Genomic DNA, 14,194 nt, shown 5'->3' with positions numbered 1-14,194 from the left:
TGTTGCTTTAAACATATTTTTTTTGCTCGGTTGTTTTTGGACAAAACCCGAGGTATTGTCATAGCCAGCTTATCGTCTGCGTCGTGCTAAAACCTTTACATTTTGTTAAGGTTTTGAACATTGGCTCTAGAATCAAAGTGCTTCAACCTACAACTTTGAAACTTGATATGTAGCTGCACCTTGTTTAGTTCTACATGCCACACCCATTTTTAGGTCACTAGGTCAAAGGTCAAGGTCACTGACCTCTAAAAAAAATAATCTGACAATTCAAAACTGCACTCGCAGCTGAGCGTGGCACCCGTTATGCGGGGCTCTTGTTTTTAATTTAGTGGTGTTCAGATCAAATTTATTAACAGTGTCAATAGACCCTTATTGCAATCAGCTCTATAATAAGGGTCAATATTGTTGGTGTTCTAAAGAAGATGTATGGAAGAGAATATATTCTTTGCTGTCAGTTTTAAAACTTTGCATATGAAAAAAGTATTCGGTTGTTTTTTGTTGAGTCTACATGCTGTTAGATTTAGCAGTCATAATTTCACAGTATTGGCCTCTGTCTGCCCAAGCTTATCCTAGGTTGAACTTCCTTAATTATGATGCAATTTTTATATAACTTGAAACACATGTTAACTGTGTACAGATGGCATAATGACTGTATGATCCATAGCTCAAAGTTCAAGGTCACACTAAGAGATCAAAGGTCAAATTTGGGTATAATACAACTTTTGGTGTCTGTAAGTTTATTATTTATCAGGCAGATTGTAAGAGTGTTAACAAGTGTCTTCATCTCCATAGCTCTAATATGAAGCTTACACAGCTTGGAACAGCTGTAATTTAATCATTCATCAAGCAACTTGCCAGAAATTTTCACCATTTGACCCCCAATGTGACCGTATGTTATATAAAAGATCCATTTCTCTGGTACTCCCTATCTCTGGTGCTAAGCAATAGGTCACACATACAGATCAAAGTGAAAATTAGGGATAATATAACGTGTCTAAGGTGTTATTATTTCACTGTCAGACAATTTTAAAACACCGCAACTATTCAGCATGTGGAGATGGAGATCGCACACAAGACCCGTGTCCCTAGCTGAAAGATTAAGGTCATACTTTAAAGGTCAAATATGGTGTTGATGCAACTTTTGTGGACTGTAAGTTCATATGGTAATTTTTAACCATGTGTCGAAATTTGTCATGCGTTTAACCATCAGTCATTTTTAAGTTATTTTCTTGATAACTTGGTAGACATGTTTTTCGGACAGGTTTCTAGTGTTAAATTCAAATGACAGGTATCTTTTTTAAAATACTGGTACACAAGTAAATTCCAACTAAAATAAGGTAATCTTGCAAATCTTTGTTTAACATTCTCCAATCAATGTAAGTTTACTTAAAGTTAATAATGGTAATGATTGAATGTAGCTGAATTCTCAAAAACCCAAACTAGAACACACACACAAATTTTGGTCTGCACAACCAAAATTGTGCATAAGGCCTTGCATGTTAGATTTAGTGTTAATAATCCTAACAAGATGCTTAGTATTCAATATGCAACTGGAACATATGTATGGCAAACTCAAACATGGGTGCTAGCGGGCAAGGGTGTTAACAATTTCCATATCCAACGTGAACAGGCACTGACAGGCTCAAGTTAACTTGTTTGGTCATAAAAAAAACTAAAAAAAGCAGTTGACCCAGTGACTTCAAAAACAGAATATTTTCCTTTACCCGACCCAAACATTGGCACAGACAGTAAGGCACTACACAGAGCTAAAGTCTTCCAAGTAATGTTCATGTCCAACAAGAAACTCTGCAGTGTTGCCAAGATCGAGACTGACAGACGGGAGAAATGACTGCCATAATATGGACAAATCTCCAAGTCAAATGATTGCAGTGTTTTAGCTGCTCTGCCTATGTACAACACCCCAACAGAGATATAATACGTCTGCGGATGATTTCACACTGCTTCCCTTGCATGGAATAGATCTTGCTTAGGACCTGCGGCACTTGGTTTTGCTGTACCAATCTGCTGTGAGGCGTGTATCTTGCCTTGTGAGGCGCGGTGCACAGGGTATCGCATGCCTGTGTTCAGCCATAATTGTACTGTCACAGGATTGCGCTATTGTTTATTAGTCCCCTACCGGTTTCACCGGAGGGGACTTATGGTTTAAAATTGTGGTTGCTATGGCAACAAATAGACTAGAAATAGTGCTGAAAATGGTGGTTTTTTCTGGATCCTGCGATAACTTTTAAAGTTCTTAATATTTTTTCATGAAACTTGGAACATGATTAGATGGCAAGGTGGACATTATGTACGTCATTTCATTTTGTTCCTACGTCAACAAGATGTGTTTGTGAAACACAATGTCCCCCTATATGACGTTTGACCTTGTAGGATGACCTTGACCCTTCACCACTCAAAATGTGCAGCTCCATGAGATACACATGCATTTCAAATATAAAATTGCTAGCTTCAATATTGCAGAAGGGACATTACATGAGCAATTTTAACCCATATATTTGACCTTGAAGGATGACCTTGACCTTTCACTACTAAAAATGTGCAGCTCCATGAGATACACATGCATGCCAAATATCAAGTTTCTATCTTCAATATTGCAAAAGTATTCATAAAATTAGCGATTTGGGCCACATATATTTGACCTCTGACCTTGAAGGATGACCTTGACCTTTCACCACTCAAAATGTGCAGCTCCATGAGATACACATGCATGCCAAATATGAAGTTGCTATCTTTAATATTGCAAAAGTACTCATAAAATGAGCGATTTTGGCCACATATATTTGACATCTGACCTTGAAGGATGACCTTGACCTTTCACCACTCAAAATGTGCAGCTCCATGAGATACACATGCATGCCAAATATCAAGTTGCTATCTTGAATATTGAAATACTGCAAAAGTGTACATTAAATGAGCGATTTTGACCCATATATTTGACCTTGAAGGATGACCTTGACCTTGACCTTTCACCACTCAAAATGTGCAGCTCCATGAGATACATATGCATGCCAAATATCAAGTTGCTATCTTCAATATTGCAAAAGTTATTGCAAATGTTAAAGTTGGCGCGAACCAACCAACCAACAGACCAACAGACAGGGCAAAAACAATATGTCCCCCACTACTATAGTGGGGGACATAAAAATTGTGGTTGCTATGGCAACAAATAGACTAGAAATTGTGCTGATAATGGTGTTTTTTCTGGATCCTGCGATAACTTTATAAGTTCTTAATATTTTTTCATGAAACTTGCAACATGGATAGACAGCAATAAAGACATTATGTACGTCATTTCATTTTGTTCCTACGTCAAAAAATGTGGTTGCTATGGCAACAAATAGACTAGAAATAGTGCTGAAAATGGTGTTTTTTTCTGGATCCTGCGATAACTTTAAGTTCCTAATATTTTTTCATGAAACTTGGAACATGGATAGATGGCAATATGGACAATATGCACGTCATTTAATTTTGTTCCTATGTCAAAAATTGTGGTTGCTATGGAAACAAACAAAAAATCTGAAAATGGTGAAATTTCTGACAATGGTGGAGCCGGTAGGGGACTTTTATTGCTTGGCAATAGTCTTGTTTGTTTATAATTTCGTGGGTTTGTTTCTTTGCTAACACCTTGGTGCAAATGGAATGTGTTCTAGGTTCAAAAATGTATACTTGCTCCATTTACTTCAGAGGCATAACTAGTCAGTGATTTTTAGCTTGACTTTTCGAAGAAAAATGAGAGCTATACTACTTGCCCCGGCGTCTCCGTTGGTTTAAGTTTTTTTATAAAGTCAAATAACTTTAACACTATCAAAGATAATTAACTCAAACTTGGTATACTAAGTTATGGCAAAAAGACAATTGTGTAGGTCAAGGTGCATAACTCTGTCAGTATTATTTTTAGAGTTATGCCCCTGTTTAAACTTAGAAAATTGAAAATTTGGTTAAGTTTTGTGTTTAGGTCCACGTTATTCCTAAAGTATCAAAGCTATTGCTTTCATGCTTGCAACACTTACTACCTATCATAAGGGGACTGTGCAGGCAAAGTTATGTAACTCTGACTGGCAATTAGACAGAATTATGGCCCCTTTTGTACTTAGAAAATTGAAAATTTGGTTAAGTTTTGTGTTTTGGTACATTTTACTCCTAAAGTATCATAGCTATTGCTTTCAGACTTGGAACACTCGCTAACTATCATGAAGGGACTGTACAGGACAAGTTGCATATTTCTGGTTGGCATTTTGATGGAATTATGGCCCTTTTTTAACTTAGTAACTTTGAATATTTTGTTAAATTTTGTGTTTATATGCACTTAACTTCTAAAGTATCAAGGCTATTGCTTTCAAACTTCAAATACTTCCTTACTATCATAAGGGTACTGTACCTGGCAAGTTGAATTTGACCTTGACCTTTGAATGACCTTGAATTTCAGGGTCAAATAAATAAATTTTGCTTAAATTGCCATAACTTTTTTATTTAGGATCAGATTTGATTCATACTATGACAAAACAACACTTACCTGACATACCACAATGGACACCCAAACAATCCCCCAGAATCCTCCCCCCCAATTTTTTTTTTTTGTTTTTCCTTTTTTTCCATATTTTTGAAATATCATCTAATAAATGACCACACCCCCACATTATTCTCCCCCCCCCCCCCCCCCACACACACACACACACAAATTTTTATTTTTTTTTAAACATGGTAAAAAAAACACAAATATTTATTTTTATTATTATATTTTTGAAAGACCGTCCAACCATCACACCCAAGCTATTGCTATCAAACTTGAAATATAATCTTATTAGTTTGTTTTATGTCTTTACAAATGTTCAATAGATAGTGGAAAATATACCTCAAACTCTGAATCATCAGTATGTTTAAATTATGGTCCTCTTCCAGTTAGAATATGACTATATTAAATTGACCTTATTAAATATTAACAATCCCCATGATTGCTAACGTTATACTGTCAAGTACTCGAATATCGAGCTCGCTTTCTTCTGACAACTCTTGTTGTCACCATAATCAGAAAGGAGCCACACTGGGCCTTTTGAATAATGGTAGCAATAAAACTTTTCTTTGGAAATGACAAGTCCTAGCAGTTTAATATTTTCTTAGTAACATAATGTTGTGGTCGTCTACAAAGTGTGTTCATATCAAGCCCCTGGGCTTAAATCTATTTCAACATACAGTAGCTTTTACAATCTAATAAAAAACACAATACCCACAGGTGTAGAATAAATTATAAAGTGTTGGGTTTTTTTACTTTTAGCCGACTGGCCTCAATTAAATTACCTAGTCCATATAAACGAACTCCCAGAGCCTTTGATAATTTTTGCTATGACGGCTCTGGGACCCTTTGGGTTATTAAGCTGAGAGTTTAATTTTATTGCATCGCTTAAACTACCATGCTATCAGCTACCTTAAGCAAAATAATGTTGCAGTAGATATATAATATTGCTGATTTAATAAAATGAACGCATTAAAAGGCTCGTGCAAGGTATGTTCTTTTTATGACATTTTATCTAAGGACAAGAAATATCTTTAAAAAAGATATACGGCGTTGATTGTGGTCGATGTTTATGAACGATCAAAAGTTATCTCTCTGAGATAAAAAGTAGCGGATGCCTTTTTTCTGCGCAGTTCTTAGCTACATCATAAGCAAATCAATTACGGGGTGTTGCGCCAGATTTCGTGTCTTATTTTGCTTTATGTGATATTATTACTCAGATATCTATATTTACAGAATAGAAAAACACAAGAAACATGAAAATAAACGAGTGCATATAGGTCAGCCGGCAATACTCGAATCTTATTTAATTGCATAATTATAGTATAGTGCATTATTGTGCTCATGCTTAATAAACTGGTCTAAATGGATAAAAATTTCTAATTAATTTTATCAAAATTTTGGTCCTTATCATGCAAATGTTGAAACCATATTAAAAATCGATGATTGACATACCACAATAATATCGCCGAATATCTTTATTTAGTATCTTTCTGATCAAAACAGACTTCAAGTGCACAAAGTTTACGAGACGGCGTTTATATAAAGATTTCTGCAACTGACCGCAAACTGACCTTGATACCTTGCGGATTAGAATGCAATGCATTACAGTCACTACGGTATTGTCAGTAAGACCGGTGTTGAATGATCGCAACCCCTTCTGCGAACTCCGATGATGAACTGTATATAAACTCTGACTTTCACAAATGGCCGCGAATTGACCCGAAACCTCGCGGGTTGAAATGCAATGCAAGTAAGTTCTAAATATGACAACATAGCCTTTAGTATAAACGCTTTTGCGCTGGTAATTCTCTGAAAATAAAAGGTGAACGCACAAACTGTATTTATGTCGAAAATTGATTGTAAAACTGTTCTATCTATTGAGCCTTTTCATTAGAGATAAAATTGTTTCATGCAGTAAAACAGAGTTACAAAGACGCGGATATGTTTCCAATGTTCTGGTGTTATACTCAAATCAGCCAATGGAATAAATGAAGTGTATTCATTCGTACCTAGCCGCGGGAAATTTTATTTTAGTATTATTGGAGACTTACAAAGGTCAAGTCAGGGTGAAAAGCTGGCTTAATACAGCTTACGCCGACAAATTATAATGTCTCTAAAACCACAGTCACAGCTTCCACTTATATATATATATATATATATATATATATATATATATATATATATATATATATATATATATATATATATATATATATATATATATATATATAGCTTCTATATATATATGCAGCTGTGCTATGCAGATTTACTTTCTTAAAAGTTGAAAGGAAGTATGCTTTTGATTGCAATTATTGGAAAAAAGCAGACGATACCAGGCTTGCAAAAGAAGATGCATAGGAAGGGCAGTAAAAATGATTTTAAATTAGGCAGTTTTATAATTGGACATAATGAAAATTGGAATTAATGTTTTCTAACCTGAACTCAACATTTGAAAGACAACTCTCTATGATAGTGAGCTCCCTTTGTTGCTCTTCCGCAACAACTGGAAAACCATAATTAACATAGTTCACAGCTTGTAGAAACTGACAAGTCTGTGGTGGTCTTTTAAACATGCTAATGTGCTGCAGGTTTTGTGGTCCCACACGGCGACACGCATTACAAAATGTGCTACAGTTCCCTAGGTCGTGAAATGGGTTTGTAAGTTGACATATTTCTTGCTGCGGACTAGTCAGCTGTCATACATTGGATGTAAGTCTGCTGAGAGCCATGGGTGGGGTATGCAGTGGATATACAGTTCCCAAGAAAATACTTCTGACTGGACCCAAAGGGTCAGGCAAGTACATTTTAACACTTATGTATTGATTAAATATTTGGTAAGTTTGTTCAATATACATTTTTAAAATAAAACAACTGATATTTAAAACATTACTGCAGTACATATATGTATTGTGTTTATGAAAGGCAATCATTTCTGTTTATACAGCTGTTATTATATTTTTTATTTTGATGACATTTTTAGTTGACTTATCAACTGCAAAATATAAAGATTTCCATTGATATCATAACACGATTGCACATGTCAAATGTATGATTGGGTTCCTTTAGCAATAATCATCAAAATAGACAAGTCTCTACAAATATCTGGTATTGGTCACATACTGTTTTAACCAACAAGAGCTTTGTAGGTCAGAAATTGGAAATAATCTATTTATTTACTGGTGGTATTGTTGGCCGTTGTTGTCAGACATTCACATACTTCACACATGGAGTATTACTGTTGTACATGCTGTATATGTGGCGTGTGAAAGATGGATTTAAAGGGGCCTTTTCACGTTTGGGTAAATTGACAAAATTGAAAAAAGTTGTTTCAGATTCGCAAATTTTTGTTTTAGTTATGATATTTGTGAGGGAACAGTAATACTGAACATTTTCCATGCTCTAAAATATCAATTATATGCATCTTTTGACGATTTAAAAACCTGAAAATTATGGAGCGTTGCAACGCGAAACGTTTTTATAATTTGGAGAATTCTGTTGTTATCGTTACATGTTGTGAAACTACAAGGATTGCTTATATTAAGTATAAAATACATCGGTCATTGTATCAGGAAGGATGGCCGAGTGGTCTTAGTGGTAGACTTTTTACTCCAAGACTCTAGGGGTCAGTGGTTCGAGCCCTGCTGAGGGTTACCTTTTTTTCATTTTTAAATTTTATTCTTGATTTTTTACTGGAGCTTTCTAGATCCAAATTGTCTACATTTATCAATATAAAGCATTTAATGACAATTTTCAAAACATGCCAATTAATCTGTGAAAAAGCCTTTTAAACACCACCCTTGAGTACATTTGGGATGTTTTATTTTAGGTAAAACCACCCTAATTGATATGTTTGGTGTTTTAGTTGTAGCCCAGATCAACATACTGTGTGTTTATGTGGTATGATAAATTCACGGAAAAGACCACCCTGTTATACTTGTTGTTTTTTAGTTGTAAGCAGGACCATCCTGCTGTAAATGAGGTGTGTTTTAGGTGTTAGTACGACCCCCTTGCATGTTGTTTAAGTTGTAGATTAGCATATTCAGCTGTAAATGAGGAGTGGAATAGTTGTAGGGAAAAATACCAAGCTGTACATGTTTATTTGTGTTGCAAGTGTACTATTGTGTTTTGTTTTGTGTTGTTTTGACAAATGTTGATTTGCTTTAAATAAATTACTTGATGCTCATTACTGCTGGAGTTTCATATTGTTCATAAGTATTATGTTGCAGGTAAGACAACGCTGCTGTACACATGGTGTGTGGGTGGAAAGGATGCCAAGGTGCCTCGGACGGAGAGTTTCAATGTGGAGATGGTGCATGGGCCCAGGGGCGGACAACTCCTGCTGGTCTGGGACGTCACTGATCCCATCCGCAGACGACAGTTCTTTCATGGAACAGAAGGTAAGGCATTGTGAAAGGCATATGCTGGCGAGTTGTGACATGCTCTATTTTTATCGGGCATGTTATTTGTGGAAAATAAGAAAAACTTTTGTTAATGTATTATTTATCAAAACCTTATAGTTGTCAAGATAACTTGTTGTTTTAAAGATATTTCATTCATTTTAAAGAAAATTTGTTTGAAGAATTTATAATTCTTCAGGATGAAATTTGCATAGAAGAAATATGATCACACAATGTAATCGTGTTGAAATGCCTTTTTCCATTGAGATTGCTTTTTATGGTATAGTGTATGTTCATAAAGCCAAACATTGAAGTTGACACACAACTATTCGTATTGATGAATACAGCTGCATAAAACATTTTTAATGAAATTTCCAGCAATAGTGTACATGATTGACAGCAGGTATTTGTCTGACCTTGATGATGTACGCGATGACCTGCATGTGCTCTTGGAAGACAGGGACTTGAAACATCTGCCTGTGCTATTGGTCCTGGGAAAGAAGGACCTAACAGGTAAGGGTTAAGATTCCTTGAAAATTCAGATATCAGCTTAAAAGCAGATATTATTGTTTAATGTTTATAATTCATACTCTTAATGAAGACATAAGCAAAACATGTATAGAATGATACATTTAAATATGAGTAAGTATATAATATAAAATACCATATTAATTTATTTCTATGATGGAATCTATTAAATATAAAAAAAAAGTTGCAACAAATGACTTAACCTGTCCAGTTTTACATATAAAACATATTTTTTCAGGAAATGTTGTTGTAGATCTGTATTAACTTTTTATTATGCCCCCCCATCGAAGAAGAGGGGGTATTCTGCTTTGCACATGTCGGTCGGTCCGTCCACCAGATGGTTTCCGGATGATAACTCAAGAACGCTTGGGCCTAGGATCATGAAACTTCATAGGTACATTGATCATGACTCGCAGATGACCCCTATTGATTTTGAGGTCACTAGGTCAAGGTCACGGTGACCCGAAATAGTAAAATGGTTTCCGGATGATAAATCAAGAACCCTTAGGCCTAGGATCATGAAACTTGATAGGTAGATTGATCATGACTCACAGATGACCGCTATTGATTTTCAGGTCACTAGGTCAAAGGTCAAGGTCACAGTGACCCGAAATAGTTAAATGGTTTCCGGATGATAACTCAAGAACGCTTAGGCCTAGGATCATGAAACTTGATAGGTAGATTGATCATGACTCGCAGATGACCCCTATTGATTTTCAGATCACTAGGTCAAAGGTCAAGGTCACAGTGACCCGAAATAGTAAAATGGTTTCCGGATGATAACTCAAGACGCTTATGCCTAGGATCATGAAACTTCTTAGGTAGATTGATAATGGCTGGCAGATGACCCCTATTGATTTTCAGGTCACTAGGTCAAAAGTCAAGGTCACGGTGACCGGAAATAGTAAAATGATTTCCGGATGATAACACAAGAACGCTTATGCCTAGGATCATGAAACTTCATAGGTACATTGGTCATGACTCGCAGATGACCTATATTGATTTTCAGGTCACTAGGTCAAAGGTCAAGGTCACGGTGATCCGAAATAGTAAAATGGTTTCCGGATGATAACTCAAGAATGCTTATGCCTAGGATGATGAAACTTGATAGGTAGATTGATCATGACTCGCAGTTGACCCCTATTGATTTTCAGGTCACTATATCAAAGGTCAAGGTCACGGTGACCTGAAATAGTAAAATGGTTTCGGGATGATAACTCAAGAACGCTTATGCCTAGGATCATGAAACTTCATAGGTACATTGATCATGACATGCAGATGACCTATATTGATTTTCAGGTCACTAGGTCAAAGGTCAAGGTCACGGTGACCCGAAATAGTAAAATAGTTTCCGGATGATAACTCAAGAACGCTTATGCCTAGGATGATGAAACTTGATAGGTAGATTGATCATGACTCGCAGTTGACCCCTATTGATTTTCAGGTCACTATATCAAAGGTCAAGGTCACGGTGACCTGAAATAGTAAAATGGTTTCCGGATGATAACTCGAACGCTAATGGCTACGATCATGAAACTTCATAGGTACTTTGATCATGACTTGCAGATGACCCCTATTGATTTTGAGGTCACTAGGTCAAAGGTCAAGGTCATGGTGACCCGAAATAGTAAAATGGTTTCCGGATGATAACTCAAAAACGCTTATGTCTAGGATCATGAAACTTCATAGGTACATTGATCATGACTCGCAGTTGACCCCTATCGATTTTGAGGTCACTAGGTCAAAGGTCAAGTTTACGGTGACCCGAAATAGTAAAATGGTTTCTGGATGATAACTGAAGAACGCTTATTCCTAGGATCATGAAACTTGATAGGTTGATTGATCATGACTCACAGATGATCCCTATTGATTTTCAAGTCACTAGGTCAAAGGTCAAGGTCACGGTGACCCGAAATAGTAAAATGGTTTCCGGATGATAACTCAAGACGCTTATGGCTAGGTTCATGAAACTTCATAGGTACATTGATCATGACTGGCAGATGACCCCTATTGATTTTCAGGTCACTAGGTCAAAGGTCAAGGTCACAGTGACAATAAACATGTTCACACAATGGCTGTCACTACAACGGAGAGCCCATATGTGGGGCATGCATGTTTTACAAACAGCACTTGTTAAGTTCTGGAAATTCCTTTATTCATCAGTATACTTTGAAAATATATTTTTCCTTCGGTTTGCTTATATGGAGTTGAATAAAACAACTACAAATTATTACCTATATAACAAACATAATTTTTTTAATCTTCCAACTCACTGTTTGTTGTTGTTGTTTTCCAGACATGTTCTCCTTGGACGAGTTAGGGAAGAAGCTTGGTCTTCTAGAGGCGATGCAGTCTCGCCAGTATGACTGGGTGTCAGTAAGGAAAGACGACAATCGCACATACCAGACAGCTCTCTATAAATTGTGTGAACTGATCTTCTCTTGAATTTTGATGAATATTTGAGACGTTAACATATTTATGCTCCCTTTTCAAAGAAGGCCACCCATCTCCCTCTACCCGAAATGTCAAAGTCACACTTAGGGCCAAAGAACAAACTTCGCCATAAACAGATTGAAAAATTCCTACCTCAGCCATAACTTTGCCATATATTGATGGATTTTGAAATAACTTTGCACATATGTCAACCATTATAAGACAATATGTTCAGGCTTGCTGAAAAGTCCCAAACAGTGCCTGTCAACCGGACAGGCTGATGGAAAAGTAAGCCTGTGCGGACAAAAATTCACCTGACCGAACAGCGTGAGTTTATAACTGAAGAATTTAGTAAAGTTTAACTCATATTTATTGCAATGTGCAGCCTGTGTATAAGTATTGGACACAGTAAGTTAGTTATTGATTTTGGAACATATAACATCAAATCATTATGTGTTCTTATGCAAATGTAAATCACTGTAATTTTAAAATATGTGATTCATTCAATATAATATGTAATTATGAAGTCAACTTGTACAAAATATACTCTTATTTATTCTCCATACAATATCAATCTTTTACAAAACTATCTGTTTTATATTATCAAAAATAAAATGATAATGCGATATTACACTGATATAAGCACATTTCCGTGTTATTTCATGCGTTCTGACGATACATAAAGCAAAACATTGCTTATATATGATGATGACAACTTCAAATTTGACAATTTTGATCATTTGTATTAGCATTTTTATCACATGTAGTTTTTTGTTACAACCTTTGTAATTGGATAGATGGTAATATGTCGGAACAATGAAATTGACGTTTTCGAAAAACAACAACAAAGGGAGAGTACTCTTAGGAACAAGTAACGCGTTAGTGTTCTTAATGACAAAAAGGCTCGAAATTGACGAAAAAAGTGATTCCAATTGGATGTAATCGTTCTTTTGGCAAGTATTAGACTTTTCGGTATTTAGTCATATTTTGTTTGGCCTGTCATAAGGACCGGCAATATTAGAAACTTCGCCGGACCGTAAAAAATTTTGCTGGACAAGACCGGAGGTCGGGCCTTTTCAGGAAGCCTGTATGTTGCGTGTAAAAATACGTCTCCCTACCAAAATGGCCCATGTAATTCGTAGACATTAATGGTCAAATTTTGATTAACAAGCTTATATTCCTGTCTCAGCCATGATGTTGTCATAAACTGATTGATTTGAAAATAACTTTGCACAAATGCAATACATCATAACACACTTTAGATGTAACACTCGTCTCAATACCTCAAAGGTCGAGGTCACACAAAGACTTCAGAGGTCAAATTTGGCAATAAAACAGCTTGTTTCGACTGCATCTTTGTCATATATCATGTGTTTTTTAACAAACTTATCTTTGATGACCAATTTAGGAAAACAGTCATTCATGTTAAAAAGCTATCTCTGTACCTGAGAGATCAAGGCAACATTTAGAGATCAAAGGTCAGATTTGGCCATAAAATAGCAAGTTCATACTGTAACATTGTCATTCATTATATTTTTAAGATAACCTGCCATAAATGACTACAATGAGGAGACAGCATTAAGCTACTATTACCCGTCTCATTACCTCAAAGGTCAAGGTCACACTTAGATCTCAAATGTTAAATATGGCCATAAACTCTTGTTTTCTTTATTTTCTGTTAATAGAATTGTGAGACAAAAATGGAATGTTGGGGCATCCGTGCCCTATGGACTCGTGTATTGTCTAGTCTTTAATTGTGTAATGTTATGTTATTGTATTATATTAATGTGTTATGTATGCACACAATAAAACATTTAAAAAATCACAAATCATGGACATTATTTTACTTTCTTTTTATTTATAAGTACAGGTAAATTTAAGTTTTGATGGTGTTGGCTTTGATTGTTATGCCCCCACGAAGTGTGACGCATTAGGTATTGCACTTGACTTTCCTTACCTCTGTAAGTTCCCAAGCTTTTGTTTTCAAATTGTCTTTAACTACTTATTGGATTTCGCTCAAACTTCAACAGTTGAATGACCTTAATGTGTATATGATCATAAGAAAAGGAATTTTGGCTGCAATGAGTTTTAGCAGAGTTGTGGGCCTTTGGCTGTTTTTGTCATCCTGTGTTTTCAATTGTTCTTTAACTGCTGGGCGGATCTTGCTCAGACTTTCACAGTTGAATTACCTTAAAGAGACCTTTTCACAGGTTTTGGCATGTATTGCAGTTTATCATTAAATGCTTTATATTGATAAATGTAAGCATTGGATCTAAAAAGCTCCAGTAAAATAAAAGGCCCC

At 35.8% G+C, this 14,194-nt stretch overlaps 1 protein-coding gene across 1 annotated transcript; it reads left to right on the top strand.

The window, feature by feature from the left end:
• The first annotated feature begins 7,034 nt into the window (after positions 1-7,034).
• LOC127873894 (ADP-ribosylation factor-like) lies at positions 7,035-13,721 on the top strand. The gene is made up of 4 exons (XM_052418002.1): positions 7,035-7,328; positions 8,761-8,931; positions 9,310-9,444; positions 11,756-13,721. Exons 1-4 carry the CDS (start codon positions 7,262-7,264, stop codon positions 11,902-11,904), a joined length of 522 nt encoding a protein of 173 aa, XP_052273962.1. The 5' UTR covers positions 7,035-7,261; the 3' UTR covers positions 11,905-13,721.
• The last annotated feature ends 473 nt before the right edge of the window (positions 13,722-14,194 follow it).

Source organism: Dreissena polymorpha, chromosome 3, assembly GCF_020536995.1.
Source record: "Dreissena polymorpha isolate Duluth1 chromosome 3, UMN_Dpol_1.0, whole genome shotgun sequence".
Classification (NCBI taxonomy): domain Eukaryota; kingdom Metazoa; phylum Mollusca; class Bivalvia; order Myida; family Dreissenidae; genus Dreissena; species Dreissena polymorpha.
This window is presented reverse-complemented; position numbering and strand designations above follow the sequence as displayed.

Coding starts and splice junctions, on each gene's coding strand:
- LOC127873894 (XM_052418002.1), top strand. CDS start 7,262: ATGGGTGGGGTATGCAGTGGATATACAGTTCCCAAGAAAATACTTCTG. Junction 7,329..8,760: donor GACTGGACCCAAAGGGTCAG/GCAAGTACATTT, acceptor ATTATGTTGCAG/GTAAGACAACGCTGCTGTAC. Junction 8,932..9,309: donor GTTCTTTCATGGAACAGAAG/GTAAGGCATTGT, acceptor TGAAATTTCCAG/CAATAGTGTACATGATTGAC.